This window comes from Lissotriton helveticus, chromosome 4_1 (assembly GCF_964261635.1).
Source record: "Lissotriton helveticus chromosome 4_1, aLisHel1.1, whole genome shotgun sequence".
NCBI classification, from domain to species: Eukaryota; Metazoa; Chordata; class Amphibia; order Caudata; family Salamandridae; genus Lissotriton; species Lissotriton helveticus.
In genome coordinates, this window is record NC_136063.1 from 1,175,006,561 (window position 1) to 1,175,025,640 (window position 19,080).

General features: G+C 44.0%; 1 protein-coding gene across 2 annotated transcripts in view; it reads right to left on the reverse strand.

The window, feature by feature from the left end:
* PIGN (phosphatidylinositol glycan anchor biosynthesis class N) overlaps positions 1-19,080 on the reverse strand; it is a 1,090,233-nt gene that overhangs the window by 619,473 nt on the left and 451,680 nt on the right. For both annotated transcript variants that reach the window (XM_078687755.1, XM_078687756.1), the window contains 2 exons: positions 9,370-9,448; positions 3,423-3,605 (listed from right to left, as the gene is read on the reverse strand). In XM_078687755.1, coding sequence (XP_078543881.1) covers positions 3,423-3,605; positions 9,370-9,448 — 262 coding nt within the window. The remainder of the gene's footprint in view (positions 1-3,422; positions 3,606-9,369; positions 9,449-19,080) is intronic.

The following is a 19,080-nucleotide window of genomic DNA, read 5'->3' on the forward strand; positions in this document are numbered from 1 at the left end:
TTGACAATTTGGGGACATTTTAAGTTAAACATTATCAACTGTGATATATTTCTGTGGCTCACTGGCACGTCTCTCCTTCAACTTGTTGCCTGTAGACAATAATAGATGTATTGTCAAGTGGCCTTGCTGTGGGTCTTACCTCTTTAATTCATGAAGGTGTTTTGAAAGATTTACTTGGGCATTTTAGTTGCAGGATGTCCTGCTTAGATAGGTGGTGTCACCACAGTTCTATCAAAGGCCATGTATAAATGTTTGATGTGCTTCACAGATGTTGACAGACTAGTCAGCCCGTTTTTCAGGCGTGCTGAGCTTGGTGACACACTTCTAGTAAAATACACCCCTTGGAAATCCATCTTTAAGCTCATGATCTATACTTGTTGCTCCATGTCAAGTGATGTGTTACCTTCTATTTTTACCTGAATTAACAGTGAATGTTAGGTTGGAGGTGGAAGAAATGCATGCTCAATTGTGGATGCAGCGGAACTTGTTTAAGCCTCTGGTGGCCATCAACAACATTTCCCAGCTGGAGGTTCTTACCTGGATAGGGGAACATCAATGTATCGGTGCCCCTTTCAAAAGAGTGATGGGCTAATATGGCACATGTGGGACACAGCTCCAACATCTTGATGATCTCAGTTTCTCCACTTCATTCCTACTTTTGTCAAGCAGTGACAGTATCATGTAATTACTTACTATGTTTAAATACTTGGCAAATAGATCACCAACTGTCATAGATTATTTCTTCTAGACTTTTATTGCAAACTCTTCCTCTTCTTTTCTAGCCTTATTGCTATGATCCTTCCTTTCCTCTTACCAGGTTCTCAAAAAATTATTATGTGGTGACTGTTTTCTACCATTACTGCCCCAACACTAATGCCGGGGCTCTATGACGTAGATTTAATTGGATCCAATTTACTTGAGATCGCTAATCACGGTTGGTGGCTGCTTGCAGATCTGTGACGGTAGTATCTTGTGAATCCTGTTAATACTCTGTTGCTCGTGATCTAAGTTTACCCTGCACGAATACCAACCCATACAAATACGTACAATATTTCTTTGGTCTCAAATATTTTTGTCATTATTTGGACAGTTGGGCCCGAAAATGGTCAGCAGGGTTTCACAAGTAGCAGAACACTATGCTCATTACAATATTTTCAATAACTACTGTTACTTGCAAATGGGGTGATGTTTAAACAGAATATAAAGGTGAAAGAGAGGCTTTACCAATAATGCAAACCACTTTTTTCAGGCCAAATAGTAATTCAGTATTTTAATATTTATGAGCAGGTCAGGATTGATACTTTTCCTATTTTTGTGCAGGTCTCTAACTTTGATGTTGTGCTCAAACAAGAAGCCAGGTGCCTTAAGAAACTCTGCTTCCCCTGGGACTACATTTCTGTTCCTTTAACCTCACTTCACAATACTCCATCCTTATTTTCCTGAGTGTGCTGTTGCTCCTGTGGGTAAATGGCAGAACCCAGGTCTCCAAAAGAGTTCTGTCAGGTTCTGCACACCTCTGCTAAATGATGTTTGCCAGCCTCAGAAGCACTTGGTGCAGAAGAACAGAAAGATATAAAATAATGTCCGCAAGGACTTAAATAAATACGTGGGTACTTGGAAACTGTAAAAAAAGAACCACACCGCTGGAAGAATTACACTGTTTTGCTTTCTCCAGGGAAGCAACGCTGCACCGCAAAAAACAATTAAACATTTTATGTTAATTTTGTCTACTGCACTGTTTGTCTTCTTCCCCAACCAACTCCTTTTTCATCTGCCTTTCCAACTGAAACAGGTCAATATTGTGATTTTCTGCTTTGCTCCGCCACTCTTATTTCTTCATGCAGTCCTTGTGCCCATCTTTCCTTGCCACTAACTAAAGAGTATTATTGTTATATATGTGCCACCTCTCTGTCCTTTTGCTATTCCAGGTCTGAGGCCATTCCACTTTCATTCTCTGGGCTGAATAGCTCCTTATAAAGTCCACAGGTATCACAAATTCCAGGTCAGTTGTTTATTCACTCACCTTCCTCTCTTGTAAAGAATGACCTTGATCTGGTATATGCTAAACTACCACTCCTTTCCATTTGTTGTCTTAAAAAATCAATTACTCTTTGTGATTACCACTTCTTTTCCACTGGCTCCACCAGTTCAGGATCAATGAGAAGATCCAATGAAAAAGGTCTAACATTGAAAAAGCAAGGCCTGGTAAACATAAACATAATATATATTTTTTTTTCTTGGGTCTGTAAGCAAAGTTATAAACATCATATTTGATCACATGGTCTAAGATCTTTGATGCAAAAGAATTCATTTGTAGTTTCTGTCAGTCAGCATACTTGGTCAGAGAACTTCAGGTTACTTTGCCTTGCCTTTAACGTAGATAAGTTGTCTTACATATAATTTGCTATTCATTTCTAAGATAATTTCAGATCCGTCTGATTCCTTCATATTCTTTTCCAGAACGGGTGCTTGAATGTCCTATGAGTAGACATAATGTGCAAGAGAACTGTGTACCAGGGATGTATCCTGCCTATAGCATAACAAGTTACATGTGGAGAAAAGTGTCCTGGAGAAGAACTCACAAGTCGTACAACCCCTTGCTAAGATTTACAGGCAGATGCTGAAAATACATGCTGAAGCAAACACAATGTCAGTGAGTTCCCCACAACATGTTCCTATGTCTGAAAATGGTGTAGCAGCAACGCATTGAAGCTGTATGGATTACTATATGGAGGCCAACTCAAAATAAAGTAGGCTTTGTAACTTTTTGCCCTAATGTATGACCCATCACACAATGTGCCATCCTTCCAGTCCAGGAGTCAGAGATATGCACAGTTATACAGAGCTATCTGATGAGATCTATATGATTCAATGTGCTGGAGGATGGACTTCACAAGAGAAACACCTCATCAGATAAACTGATCAATTCTGTAAGATGGAAGTAATGCCAGTTTCATACTTTTTACCCAAAATACAATCTTGGTGTTTATCAACAGTAAAGGTCAATCTCATCATCACTAATTTGATTTTGAGCAGTATGAACCTCATAAGAATGGGAGATACCAATTTGAGGGCAACACTAGTAATGCAGTAATGGCTGCCTTCACTCCGGCAATTTTCCCATAGGAAATTTCAGCAGGTAACCTTCCATACATTACATAAAGTACAGTGGAACATGCCCAGGAAATTCATATACCTGAGAAATGTGGTGCATTGATTTACCTCACCTGGTAAATATCGCATCCTGGAGCTATCGGTATTTACTGGGTGCGGTAAACACAACACCTTTTAATGGGCCCTTGTATTCAGAGCCTTTGATTTTATTTGTTAAAAGAACTAACAAAGGATAAATAACGTATATTCTACGAATGATTCAAGTAAGCAATAATGCATTTATATTGCGGCCAGTGCATTTACTGTACCTTGGTGTGTTTCAGGTCACTAGAGGGTATATTAGTGTACAGTTTCACAATCATGAGGATTACATATGACGTCCAACCGATGAATCCCAGGACGACACTCATGCCCAAGAATAGTCGGTCATATGTATGATAATATGACAGTCCCTTCAGAGCGAGGCTGATGAGTGATTTGCAAAGGGCAACCTAGGGAAAGAAATGTAGAGAATTTTCACACTGTAAAATGTAATCTAACGCATCAGTTATTACAGCCACCAAATAGGAATCTCTTTAAGAGTCAGTTAATATAAATGAGAATCACCCAGGTGTTGAGGTGTCTTGCGCAGAGTTACACAGGATCTGCCCGCAGCCCCAAGACAAACCCTACAATCGCCTCTTGACAGAGGGGCTCTGGGCTCGCACCAGAGATTGCACCCACCATTATGGTAGCCCCTCTGACACAAGCAATATTCTCACAGAGCAGTGACACTGGTACCCTGTGAGCATGAATTATTAGCTGATTCTTTTCCCCCTTTAGCCTTGAGATTTAACTTCATGGTTCACATTAGACAATTAAAATGCAAAGCTAGTAGAACTGAAGGCTGCCACACATCCCATGAAACAGCTTATTTAATTTAATATGATAAAAACCTGTCCTTAAAATTCATTTGTGCTTTGTTTGCTTTATGTTTCAGACACTTTGCAAGTTTCATACAGAAGAGTTAAGGGAGGAAAGGGGAAGGTAGGAGGCTAAGGGAAAGAACAGGGGAGCATTACAACAGAATTTCAAACTATGCCAGTGATGAACAAGTTACCTATCTTTTGGTAATGCTCTTTCTGGTGCATACTCCAGCTAACCCTAGATTCTTCACCTCCTGAATTCTCTCAGGTGTCAAACTAAACCTGAAAAAAACAGCATTAGATACCACATGCTCACAGGTTGCATCATCAGACTACACGTTAACTCCTCTCCGCCTTCCGGATGGATCAACATGGACTCACATACAGTTGTCAGCCGGCCCCTGCACACTGAAATCAGTTTACCAACCAGTTTGCTGTACCCTCAGATACAGTGTGTCGAACTCCTTTCAAGGGGTAAGCAGGATCTACTGGGCCCAACAGTAGTGACTGAGGCATTTTACCCCTGATGTCCCAGGGCCGAACCAACTGTGGGTCCTGAGCAACTGGGCCAAGTACTATACCTTCAGTATTTGACTCTTAGGTTATCACAGATCAAGCAGCTCAAGACTGGGGGTGGGGGGAGGTAGGTGCAAGGTGAACACAGGCTCAAGACTCCAAATACATTCAACAAGGCCAATAAATGAACGCCCAGCCAGATATTCGCTTTTATCACATTTATATACAAACACAAAGTGAAATAAGACATGCACAGACAATACACACAGCCCTCTTAAGGTTGGCCCTCTAGCATAGTCCGAGCAGTGTCCTAAATCCCACTTCCCTGTCTACTGACAGCAGTTATTCCCCATTTATGATAGGTAACATTCAGGCTAGGTTCGCTATGAGTCCAAGTCTTAGATATTCCTCTGTGGCTCTATAAAAGTCAAAGAGTTCCAGCATAGTTTCACTTTTGAGGCAGAGCACGTTTCTCCTGAGCACACTGGCCCTGCGATCAGACTTACCCTCTCTCCACCTGGTGTTGTGATACAGAAGATTCCAGGAGCATTTACCACTCTGGCATCACAGTGGACTGGAGCGTATGCCGGCGATAAGCAGTAGTTTTGTCTCTGCAGGCAAAGCAGCTGGTTGTCCGAGGCACCCCTTGAATGCTGAGGTAAGTTCTTCTGACCCCGCTGGCAGGTCACTCAACTTCCAAAACGTCCATTGAGGGTCCGGTCGCATGGGTCTCCACCTGCTGTTTTTTGTTGTCACACATTGCATACAGCGACAGCCACTCCTGTTGGCAACAGTGCATCAAGCCCTTGCTATTCCTCTCTGGAATTCAGGGTCATCAACTTTTGGCCAGCACACTGACTGACAGGCCGATCGGTGTGGCAGCAATATCTTCACAGCAGCCTCCACTGGCATACGGGGTCTCAAACTTTGGCGAGCACACAGATGGATAGCCCAATCGATGCCGGAGCAGTTATATATTACACCTTGTTCCAGGGATCCACTCCCCAGGACGCCCCACTGGTCCTAGTGCCCACAAAACCTCTCCTCCTTCTCACATGGTCCTCTGATAGCAGCAGGCGGGCAGATGCTGGTGCTCCAGCCTCCTTCCGAAGGGGAAGCCAAAGTAAAGGGCATAGGCTCAGATTCAACAGGTCGGAATACTAGACTCTCTAAGCCCAATTCAGATCTATCAGGGTGGGATGTGCCTAGTCTGCCTTGACCTTTTTAAGGACTGGCGGAAACATGTACAGGAGTCCAGGGTCCTATTAAATACAGAGCACATTTCCCAGAAAAAACGTCAAGGCACAAAAGGCCTGACACTGCATGTTCTCTGAGGTAGCAAATAGATACACTATGGGCATGTCACAGTGGGTGAAAAAGCTATGCACCACCAGCAGCTGCTTGTGTTACTCGTGATCAGCAAGTTGACACTAGTTGAGCACATCCACTTTGAGGTTTAGAGATCCCATCCAGTGCCAAAATGTTAGGGTAATCCCATGAAAGACCAGGTACGGCCACAGACAGAATGCTTCTTGATTGCTCTGCTTGTCCCATGAGGCAGCCATGTTGTCATTAGGACGTGGACAGATCTGCCTGTAACGGAAGGCACAAAAGTCTTGAGGATAAAGCAAATAGATCACAGCTCCAGAAGAGTGATAAGATGCAACCGCTCTATTGGGGACCAAAGGCCTCTGATCGTCATATCATCCAGGTGACCCAGAGATGACCCCAACATATCTGTGGAGCTTAAAAGAGAGCCAGAGGGAACCATCACTATTCTAAACAACTGCAGCATGGTCTGTGGCGGCATCGAGAATCCACGGGAACTCAGGGCACATCAATGTGTGGAATGGGTCAGAGTCTGAAGATGGAGATGTCGGCAATTTGGAGTGCTGGCTGTGCAACCTCTTTCTGCAGCAGGGAAGACGGGAATGGGAGACCCCTTATTGGACTTCTTTTGGTTCCATAGTGACTCGTCTTTCAATTTTGGGGGACCGGGACCTAGAATGAGCCCAGTACTTCAAACATGCCCATCCTCTTTTCTTATATTTTGTGATCAACAAGTTACTTACCTTCGATAACGCCTTATTTTATAGAGATTTTATCTAGCCGCAGATTCCTTACCTTTGAATTTCCCCAGACGTCAGACTGGAGTCAGAAGATTGCGTGCAGTACTCTTGAGTGCCAGTAGGTGGCGTCATTTGGCTCTGCATCGCATCATCCGCAATAGAAGTGACGTCCGAGTCTCCTATAAATGCGTCATCTCGGCACGCAGACGTCAGTTACTTTTCAAGACTTTCCACGCCAGAAGCATGGAGCCATGAAGCACACCGACACTGGTGTGTCGAAACTAGGGCTCTAGAAGGGATCAACCCTGACCCTAGAGATCTGTTCGCAGAGCGGGGAGGATGGGTGGCTCAGTAATGAATCTGCAGCTAGATATAGTCTTCACCAGGGAAATCATGACCGGAAGTAAGTTAATTGTTCATCTGATAGAGACTTCTAGCCACAGATTCCTTACTTTTGAATAGATACCCAGGCAATACTATCCTCGGTGGTGGGTCTGTGGACAAATTTAGACTAGGAAATCCTGCAGGACCAGATGGGTGAAATGCCCGTCCCTGCGGACCTGAAAGTCCAGGCAGTAATGGTTGGTAAAGGTGTAGAGGGAAACCCATGCTGCCGGCTGGCAGATGTCCAGGACTGGGACTTCATGCACTAACGCAGTAGTCGCAGCATTAGCTCTGGTGGAAGAAGCTGGTAAGCCTATAGAAGGCCGCTTCTGAGCCAGTGTGTAGCCAAGAGATGGTTAGTTTCTGGTGTGCAGTCTGCATTAAGTTATTATATAAGACAGGAAACTTACTGCACACCAACTTGGCGGCAGGAGGGCAACTACATCTAAAATGGTCCTTTAACAGGCAGGGACATAACACAAGATGACACCATCTCCCCAGCAGAAGGTGATGCGGGGTCCTTGGAACTCCCATAAGTCACAGATATCCATAGACCTTTGACTGAATTGAGGGCCCCTGAAGGGTTCCTCCTTTCCCCGCACCGCAGGGTCCTGCGATTTACTTGTTAACAAGCGTTCACTCTTTCCATAAATTGAACCAGCATTGTTACTTATTTTCCGAGGTTACACATGCTCTATGTTGATTGGAGGTTTTTAGCAGTAGAGGCTTTATGCAAATCCATCAGCATTTTTTTTGCTTCACAGCTATGAGGTTGTTTTAAAAATAAAGAATCTTTACAATGAATTATCCACAGAAATACATTTTAAATTTCTCTGCAGTTTTACTTATCATTTTACTTTTTCCCCTTTACCGGTACCCTTGAATTTCCATTTCCAGTATTTTCTCACGCACCTACGATGGGACGTAAAATGTAGAAGTAACGTCAGAGCTGCAGGTGGCACCTATAGTAATAGCTTTAGGGTAAAATTTCAATGGCACTGTTGGATCAGCGATGGACCTCTGGGTCTCTCTGGCACCATCAGCAGCCCTTCTCAGATAGTTCTGGTTTTATGGTACCTGTTGATAGTTCGAAAGATGAGCAATCTGCGTGAGTAGGCATTCATAAGAAGCTATGGGCCGGATATGAAAATGTTTTTGTGTTCCTCAGTGACAATTTGAGGAGCAAAAAGTGGCTTTTGCATCTCAAAATGAAAGACCTCGATGATCAGACTTGGGATCTGCAGATGTCTACGGGAGCCTATTCCACTTACAAATGAGAAAAAAAGCATATGGTGGGTGGGCAGGGTTTTTTCGGCTGCCAAAAGTGAAGTTTAGATGGTGGAGGAAAATGGTGTTCACACAAGTGCAGGGGAAGTTCCACTTTTGCAATATGGTGAACACCCACTAACTAACAACTCTGTGGGTACTCACAGACATTAGCAATACATTCCCCAACATGCTACATGTGTTAACTTGCAACTAAAAAGGTAGGGTTAGAAGATAAAACTTGGATGTGAAAAGGTTTAGGATTGCCACTTCCCAAAATGTATGAAGGGGCGAGGGGAAGGGAGTTTCATAACGGGAAAAATTGTCTATGTGGAAAAAGGGAAACTGTGCATTTGTCCATTAATGCTGGCCTTGGACTGTGGACTTTCCGTTCTGCAGACAATCAGAAGAAGTAATGGGGATAAGGGCGGTGGACAGTTTCACCAAGTGCATGCGTCTTGGTTTTCAGAATCCAACAAAATGTGTGTGTGTCTACACAAAGCATAGGCATTGTCTTACGATCTGAAGGTATTTCTAGCTGTTTGCTGCATTTGGTTTGTACACTACAGAGTTTATAGGTTTTCCTCGCCCACAGGACAAGATAATTCTTTAAATGTTTATATAAAAAAGACAACTAGGAGCACTCATGCAGGAAAGCAATTACAGTGTTAAATTTGAACCTGGAGAAATAGGGCTGAGCAATGCATCTGAAAGGCACGTTTTTAGGTCTGGATGGACAGTACGTCTGTCAGAGAGACTTTTTGTTATCAATGCTTTAAATACATATAGGGGAATTCGGGCCAAAGAGGCTCATGTCATGCTATTGGCTGTTTTGTGTATCATTCAGCCTCTAATGGGTTCTTGCACTGCAATGTACAAGGGACTATTTTAAATCTCAAAAACATCACTCATTAAATTATCTTAATGATGCATAATGTACAGAAAATTGCCTTTTTTTTTTTTTTTACTTCAGCATGCTTTTTTAACGTTTTACTGAAAATGCAAGCCTGGCCTATTGGCTTTACAAATGCTTGTTTAAAACAAGGCTAAAAACAAAATGAGAAGGAAAATTGAGTTTTGTAAAGTGCAACACAGGCGTGTAATAATGGACTTACAGAGTCATTATGCTTCTCCTGCAGAATGTATTCTCTTGACCTCCTCAGAATCTCGAGCTGCTGGGATTCCGACAGTAACCTATCAAAAAGCACATTAGCTCTAATGAAAAAACACATTACATTGATGCAGCAGCAGTCTTGGTCTCAGATAAGTTCCAGGATAAATATACATATGCTAATGACCTGTGTCAGACGGACTTTTTAGAAATCGCAGCTCGCTGGAGATCACAGCAAGGCGTACAAATTAGAGCGCTACGAATAATTAAAGATTACATGAGAGATTTTCTTAATGAAAAAAATGCATAAATACATATTTCTTTTAGAAAGAAAGACGTAAATAGATTCTGTAATTAGCTTTTGTGTCTGGGGTAATGCGCTAGCAGACTGGGCAGCTAACGTTGCAGCTAGGCGCACACCCCCACTTGTGCCATCAGGTTCACAACATGTCTCTGTTCTGGTGTTTCAGACTGTCTCGCCATCTGAATCTAACCCTACCACAGACAATGTCACACCTCATTATGCTGAGATAGTGCAGTTACATCTTCCAGAATTGCAGGAAGCCGCTCCACCACACGAAAAGCAGTTATGAGAGGCTACAGAATTCTCCCAGTCAGGGGCTGACCTAATATATACACAGATATCTATATATAAACCAGTGATGCCTCAGGCTTTACTTATAACAGCTCTTGATCAGTTGCATTTACCAGCCCACATTCAAAAGATCACTTGTCTAAGCAAATACAAGACTGGTGTGTTCCAAATGTGCAAGATAAGCTTACCATGTACGTTCATAACTGTACTGTCTGCCCACATTGAAGGTGATAAATTCCACTATTCCGCGACCATATCAACGTATCTTCTAGTTCTAACATCACACACCTATGAAAAGAACATTCTATTCATGCTAATGTGTCTATTAATGTTCATTCTAGAATATCAGATAATATGTGGTATCAACATATGTCACGTTTCAATAGGATTCCTCGTAAGAGGAAAGGGAGGTGGGGACTGGGAGCTGAATAGGATGTCCAGAGCTCATGCTCCTATGGATCAATCAAAAACAAAAATTGTGCATCTGTTCCTGAGAAGACAGAAAGTGTTCTTAACAGGTAGGTGTACCTAGACTAAGGTCAATAAGACGGTGAGCGAGGCTGTCTCATGTTGCCCTCACACACCCCCAAGGGGATGTCGTGGTTCATCATAGGGCGGTGCTCCGCGTCGGGCATGCACTGTAATGCCCTACATGTCCCCGAAGGGTCACTTTGGCAGAAATCTTTTAAAGAAAATGCCGTATGATGAGTGCAAGTGAGGTGATATGTGTGGTGGAGTAGTGATATGTGATTGGAAGTTAAAACTGATTAGGGAGGTCGCAAGCTAAACTTTAATAAGAAGGACGCCCCGTCGGAGATAAAAACCTATAACAGGCGAGTGCTACCCTTGAGGTTTTTAAAAGAACCCTGGTAGTTGGTGTGTAACGACTGGGAGAGGTGATTGCCCTGTGGTCGATGCTTGGAGGCCTCACTCAGGTCTCTGACTCAGTGGTTTGTCAACATGTTGTGCGCCTATTAAAGTGGTATTAAGGATCCATGGTACTTCTTCAGGACAGAAAAACAAATATTGGTGAACTACCCCACATGAATATGGTGCCCCTAAAGTGCTACTGTCCTACTGTGTGTGTTATGCAAGGTCCAGCCTGAAGGCTAGAATTTATCCAGCAACATCAGGTGGAGCGGAGGTGGGGTGCTCGAGCGCACTCTGAGTTTATGTGTGCAGACCTTGCACCTACCTACCCTTCTGTCTCTGGAAAATGTCACACATAGGTTCAGAAGTAACAATGAATCATGTTTTGTTTGCTCTCTAATTCTTCATGCTACAGATTCGGATAGGCTACATAAAGAAAGTACCCCAAGCACAGCTTTATGCCTATTGCATCTCTACATGTGTAGAATTATTTCCCAAATGCAATTTACACATGTTAAAGTAGCACGTTTTGTAGTCAATTCCACAAAATATGACTCATTAGCAGAAGTTTTTATATTCTTATAGATAAAAAGAACATTAAGGATGAGACATCATGCTTGAAATAAGCTAGGTCATCCTATCACTGCATATTGGATCCAGATGGTTTTAGATTTAGGGTTTTTAGGAGTAACAACCCTCCCACTGAGTTTAATAGCTATTTAGTGAATCCTTTACCCCCAGATTGTGTTCGTAAGTCAGGATTTAGAGACACTGGATCAGTTTTTGCCCCTGATCAATGGCAGTCTGATATTAAATTCTCCAATAGGGTCATGTATTTAGGGAATGGTACTGAGGTTTAACTCCAACAAATGATGGACGGAATGCTGAATGATTCAAACATTTTCCCCCAATCAAGAGATCTGGGTTAAATCCATTGTTCTTTTGCCCACTATGCCACTTCGGTTTGGACCCAGCCATATTCAAATCAGTCTTGACCCTGTGCCTCATGGGAACAGTCCTGACCGAACTGCCAAGCCAGGTCCTCCCTGGACCAGAAACAAGCATCCTGGGACCGTTTTCGGGGTATGACACCCTTTATCAGCCAAGCTAGCTTGAATCCAGTGGCACAGTGAGCAAGGGACCCACGTCTGGGCATACCCATACCACTTAGGGCGAAAAGTGTAACTGCAAAAAATGATGGAAGGAATGCTGAATGATTCAAACATTCTCCCCCAGTCAAGAGATCTGGGTTAAATCCATTGTTCTTTTGCCCACTGTGCCACCCCAGTTTGGACCCAGCCATTTGCAAATCAGTCTTGACTCTGTGCCTCCTGGGAACAGTCCAGACCGAACTGCCAAGCCAGGTCCTACCTGGACAGGAAACAAGCATGCTTGGACCGGTTTCGGGGTATGTCACCCTTCATCAGCCAGGGTAGCTTGAATCCAGTGGAACAGTGAGCAAGGGACCCACGTCTGGGCATACCCATCCCACTTAAGGCGAGAAGTGTAACTGTAACAAATGATGGACAGAATGCTCGATGATTCAAACATTCTCCCCAAGTCAAGAGATCTGGGTTAAATCCATTGTTCTTTTGCCTACTATGCAACCCCAGTTTGGACCCAGCCACATGCAAATCAGTCTTGACCCTGTGCCTCATGAGAACAGTCCAGACCGAACTGCCAGCCAGGTCCTCCCTGGACCGGAAACAAGCATCCGGGGACCGGTTTTGGGGTATGTCACCCTTCATCAGCCAGGCTAGCTTGAATCCAGTGGCACAGTGAGCAAGGGACCCACGTCTGGGCATACAAATCCCACTTAGGGTACTGATGCATGCCAGAATCTGAGGAGGTGACCAGACCACTGGCGTCACCCAATTCCTCATATCAGTCCAGGTCTTGCTGAGGCAGAATTTCTAAGGGATACGACTCCCCCTCCCGCTCCCAATTCTCTTCCTTCATTCCTACCCCCAGAATAGGGCAGAAAAAATGGCACGGAGCCGTATGGCTCCATCGGCGTTGGTCTCGGTGTTGGTGGATGCCCGACTGGCTCCGTGTTGTCAGGCATGAGGAACGGGGAGGTCCCGAATGCCGAGGAACTCGGTGTCGGAAGCGACGCCGGGGAATGTCGCAGTGAAGGTGTGACCGGCGTCGGTCCGGATCTGGGAACGGGTCAGCTCGGAGGCCGTGGGGCCGGGGTCAAAGCTGCTGGCCCAGGAACCACGGGGGCCCCTCCATTATCTGAGCGTGCAGGGCCCGAAGGCACACCGGCAGGGTCAGGTCACCCAAATATGGTGCCCATGGCATCATAAAATTCCTTGAGTTGGGCGGGGGTCGCTCCCGGCCCTGGAAAGGTTGGGAAACATGTAGCAGACCCAGGCACCCACTCCGGGGAACAAATTCTTGAGCATCGAGGTTCCTCCGCCGCATCACGATTCGGGCGGGTGAAGTCGAAGGACGCTTTGAACTTCCTGTGCTTTTTGTGGTGCCTCTTAAATGACTTCGACGGCCTTGGCGTAGAGACTTCGAATCGCCGGAGCGGTGCTCGGACCTTCCTTTCAACCGAGACCGGGACCGAGACCGGCGAGGCGAACTCTGCAGTGCCAGACGCTGGTCTGCAAGAAGCTTTAGGGACCGCTCCTCCAAAGCCTTTGGCGGCATAGACCAGCAGTCAGAGCATGACTTTGAGTCTGTAAAAAATTACAGGGGTAGCTCACTTCAACGGATCGGCGCTGGCTGGTGCGGAAAGAAAAAACTGACAATCAGCGTGCCGGAGTGGCGGTTATATTGACGATGCGGATGACGTCACGCAGTCGCCCGACGCCATCTAGCGGCGTGCAGAGGTACTGCCACGAAAAATCTTGTGGATCCAGCCTGACGCCTGGAAGTTCAAAGGTAAGGAATCTGTGGCTAGATGTCTCTATCAGATATGGTGGACATAGAAGAGCTCAAAGGGACTAAACCAAACTCCTTTCTGTGGCACTTTTCTTTAGGCAAAAAGGAGGCCTGGCAAGAGGACGTTTCACTTCCACCGTATGGGCTCAGGCATGGCCATAATCATGACTTTAAGGGTCTTGTTGAATCATCAGGGGTACCACCGTCACGTGTTGCTCCAGGCTCAGTAACCTTAGGCCCACTTTATAGGAGATCATTCTCCCAAGAGATTAGATGATCTCCAGAGGTGTCACCAGCTGCCTGGGTGGTCACCTAAAGTGTTAGGCATTCTTTCTGAGCGCTGCAGAACTCCTCCCTGGTAGACCCCCCAACAACTCACGATCCAGCCAGCTTAGGTGGATCACTCAGGGCTGCAATGTCCTCCCTTGTAGGCTCCAGGGCGTCGCTCTCAGGCTCAACCTCCTCATAGACCATTGGTGTTTCAGGGACTGGTTTCCCACGCTCTTACCCTTCTTCTTGGCAACTACCTGGGCCATTCTCCAGGCTCCAGGTATCCTTGACTACCCTCTTGAGCTGCCATTGAGCCTTGTTGTCAGGCACGCCCACTCAGACAACCCTAAAAACTCCAGGACCTGAGCTCCACTTCCTGCTGGACAATGTGGTCGAAGTCATTAATTCCCTAGTAGACAATCTACAGGCATGACTCACAGCTACTTTTCGTGAACCTGACCCCCCCCTAACCCCACTCCATCCTCATAGGGAACCAGAGCCACTGGGTAATGACTCTCATAGTTGTCTGCTACACAACCTGGTGGAATGTATTGGGGATTACCTGCTCTGAGGACAGCAGATGACACCTTACAGGAGTCATAATGGCTCCTGTGTGCCTTAGAGCCTGCACCCTCTACCCGATGATGGTGACCCCGTGCCTACACTTGGAATCAGCATGCATGTGGGCTCTGCGCACCATCTCCTTGTCATCTAGGGACACTAGGGTAATCTCTGTTCTACTTCACACTAACAGGGGCAATCTCTTCTCCCCCAAGAGTTACACTGGCCAACCCTGGGTCTGCCCACCAGTGAGTGAGTTGTGCCCTCTTGGAATACTTGACATCCCTCTTCACGTGCCCATACCTATGGCACTTGGGGATAAACTTTAATGTCTTCTTGTCAAAAACCTATTCTTTTTCTGGTCAGGTTGGGTCTGGGTATCTTTCTTTTGTGAACTGCTTTGTGGCCTTTGGAGACCTCTTACTTTTATTTTTGTCTTCCCTTCTTTCTTCTATTGGGGACCCTGACCCCTCTTTTCAGAATCCCCACCCACCCCCAGATCAATCAGGTATTGACAAAACAATGTAAAGCATGTGCTCCCTCTTAAAGGCCTTGAAAAATCCTTACAATTTTACTAGACCTGTATTTCTAGTAACCAAAAAAGACTCATTCCTAATTAACAATGCAATCACGAAAATTTATAAAGCCCTCTTCTTAATCCCACATAATGCATCACCTACGCAGATTCGAATGGAATTTGGGATAACCAATCAGGTACTTGCACGAAAATGACAATTTATTAAAGTGTGGAAAAAGATAAAAATGGATACTGTAAATCAATTGTCCAAACTAGTGTGGCAGGAAATAAACTTAAACTCGCAAGCCCAGGCGTGGAAATATCTATCTACAGCATTGGAGGAATATTCAGTAAACTCAGTCTGGGAAATGCCAATTACCTTGAATTCTTATTAAAAAAGTCATCAATAGCACAACAAAGCATTTATCACTACTCCTGGACAAAGATACCTTCTCAAAAAGAAAACATGCATGGCCTCTCTTGATATACCAAAGTAAAAGGTCAACCGTACCTCGAAATTCCTTGGTCTGTGAAATTCGAACACATTTTTATAAAAGCTCGCTTTGGGGCATTTCATGGCACATGTCATCTAATGCCATGGCTGAGAACAGATGGACCAATGACTTGTAACCTATTCAAACTTAGCGAAGAGAATATTATGCACCTCCTGTGTGTTTGTCCAGAACTTAAAGTTGAAAGAATATCTATACTAAAGAGACATTTTAATGTTCGTGGAATAAGGAGTTGCAGACAAGCACTGATAAGATGCCTCCATACGGATGATATAATTTTAAGCTCTGCTTTTGTAAGGTTTCTAACGCAATTGAGAATTAAGTTAAAACATCAAAAATTGAAAGAATGTAATCTAGGAAGTACATAACATGTAAATAGTGCAACAAACTTGAAGTTTATAATTTTTTATAACTTTTTATAGAACTGATTTTATAACTGATTTTATAATCAAGAATTATTGCATCTATTGTAAGGTTTTAATTAATCAAACAATAAAGACTTTTTTCCTTTCCTTTTTTTTTTTTAGTAACCAGACTAATCTACTCGGCCTAACTGTAATGTACTTAAACCGTAAACTAGTCTCAAATTGTGTGCTCTTAGGCAAATAATGTATTTTAGGGAGCTGCCTTTTTCTTACTGATCACATATAAGAGCACCTTCAAATATGTGAGTTCAGCATTTATGCTATACAAAAAAACGTTTATTTAAAATGTATTAGACTGAACATTTGCTCCATGAATAATAAAAATCAAGCCCACATATAGAGTGCATAGGATCCCCGACTTGCCTCATAGTTCACTAACAGCAATGTCACCAGGGCAGGGATAGACATAGTTTTCAATTCATGTTTAAAAACTTACTTTTAATAAATAAATTACTAAAGCATGATGTGGTAGTGCACTGTTACTTACAGACAGCATATTTCCCAATGAAATGGCCACAAACGTTCCCACTAACATGCAGTTTTACTGATAAAACGATACAGTGTAGAACTTTTGGAAATTGGTTTTAAGAAAAAATATTTATCATTAGCAAATCCCCGAGTAAAGTGTTATGATTTGCTTTAATCCTATAAACATCTTTTTTCACCACACAGAAATACAAAAATGTGTCTTCATAACTACTATTTTGAAATGTTTGTACAGTTCACTTATTAGCTACTTAAACATTGTGTTCAAAAAAAGCTTGACATCTTCCATCCTTTTATTTCAAACACTTTGCACAGCACAATTGTCACACAGTTTGCTTTACAAAACTCCACAGTCAGAGAATGAAATGCAAATGTAGGAAGACAAACTGACCTTTGACCTTTGTCTCTGAATGCAGAGCAAATGTGACAAGATAAAAACAAGATTTAAATGCATCTTTATTGCACATTCACTTTGTGAGTGAACAGAACAGCTGGTATTTATCAGCCCGCCAGATCCGGCGAGTAGGCCCTAAAAATAGCTCACCCTGAGAAAACCTGTCTTGCCATAGCGAGTGGGTGAGTAGATTTCTTGAGGCCTGTCCTAATTTGGTCATAAAGCCCCCTCAAATCACTTACTTTACTGCCTCTCACACAACCACTCAGTAGTCTAGGTAATCCACCCAAGACTGGTTTGACAACTTCTAGCGATCCCCTACCCTAATGCGGTATTTCTCTGGGGTTAACCCAAACTTTGTGAGCAGAATGGCCTTTATGGGAGCATACCTCATCTGATCACACACCTTCAGTGTAAGAAGGCTGTCCCCTCCCATTGTGGACATGAGTTTCCACAAGCTTAACCCCAATCCTTCTCTGGGAACCTGTGCATTCTCGGGGCTACCTCCTAGGCGAAAACCAGATGTCTATATCATCCCTCACCGTATAGCTAGACACCATGTCTTGGGGTATGGGACCATCGCCTCTCCTTTGGACACTGAATTGTCACCATTGCTGCTGGACTCTGCTGATTGCTTAGATTCAAGGTCCAGCTCCCTTAGGCTCACCTCACGAGTCAGGACCAACTTACTTTCAGATAAGGTCCTCTCAGCCTCAGCTTTCTTCTCAGCCGGGGCACTTTCTGCTTCTCCTTGCAGCAGCCTCCTCTTGGCCTCTCCAATCTTGAGCTTGGTTGACTGCAGTCTGAAGTCACTCTCTGCTCTCCTCTACTTCAGCTTTCCCTAGTCAGATTGCGGGAAGAGATACTGCTGACTGCCCAGGATCTGGCAGGGTATCTCACATCTATGCGTCTTCTTCTCTCTCCTTTGGAGCCATGATCAATGGGTTGCCATCACCCGCCTCCATCTACTCCTCCTACTTCTCCATATCCTTTTCTTCCGCCTCTTCCTACTGTGCAGTAGCTTTTAAGTGACGGGTCACCTCCCAGGCCCTGAGGGCCTACTGGAGCTCCTGCTTTTCGGAGCATCCTTTAACGATTATGCAGGTCGACGGGGACTTCCAACCTTCCAGAGAATGTGGGAAGCCCCCTCTACCTGCATAATTCTTAAAGCTCAGCCACAGTGTAGCTCTCCAGGTTGCTGAGCTCAAACTCCATGTTTGCAGGCAGAGTTAGAGGCATAAACAGTCAGGTAGAATTGGAGTGGATTTGGAGAAAGGAAAATAGGCCAATCAAGGAGAATTTAAAAAGAAGCCAAATTTGATGTCAGATTATTTTGGGGTTTTAATGATGCACAAATCACTGAAGATTGCTGTACAAACACAAGTACTGGATTTCACCGCTGCCATCAATGTAGGTAATTGGGTTTTTGATTGAGTGGGGTTGAAGATCCTTCACAAGCAAACAACCGCAATCTGAGTCAGGGTGAACCACAAAAGTCACTAAATTAACCCTGTGCTTAACCATCAGGTAGATTGGCATAAACGCAGTGAGGCTTAACTTAGAGGCAATGTGTATAGTATTTATGCAGCACTCAACCAGTAAAAGTGAAATCAAAATGCAAGAAAATCCAAGACAAATTTAACAAAACACAGAAAATATAATAAATAATTTGAAAGCAGAATTACAAAAATCCAATCAGTAGAACCAGGGTTCTGGATTTTTAAAGTTTTTAGCAAATACTATGCCCAGATGATCAAAGAGCCTAGGAACATCTAGTATTGCGGGACCCGGGCAAAGTCAAAAGTTATTGCTGACAGCAATGAAGTGCCGTTTGAATACACACATGGATTGGGCCCGGTTTCAGTTTACCTTCAGACTTAGAAGAAATTTTGAAGAATTATGTCTGAGAAGGTAACGTTTAGCAGGTGGTGTCTGAGGACGATGAGGAGTCACCAGGGAGCCGCTAGACAAAGTGGCTGTGAAGATTGATATGTTTGAATCTAGTTACTTTTTTGGAAGTTGAAAATCTCCAGCGGGACGAAGCTGCAGGCTGTAGCCGACGAGTACTCCATTAAGCTGGATACCCCTTCCAAGAGGAGTCACAGGTGACCCAGGACACAGGTTGCATGCATCAAACAGTTAGGACAACAAAATGTCAATTTCATAAAAAGTAGCATTTTCAAAATTAGGACT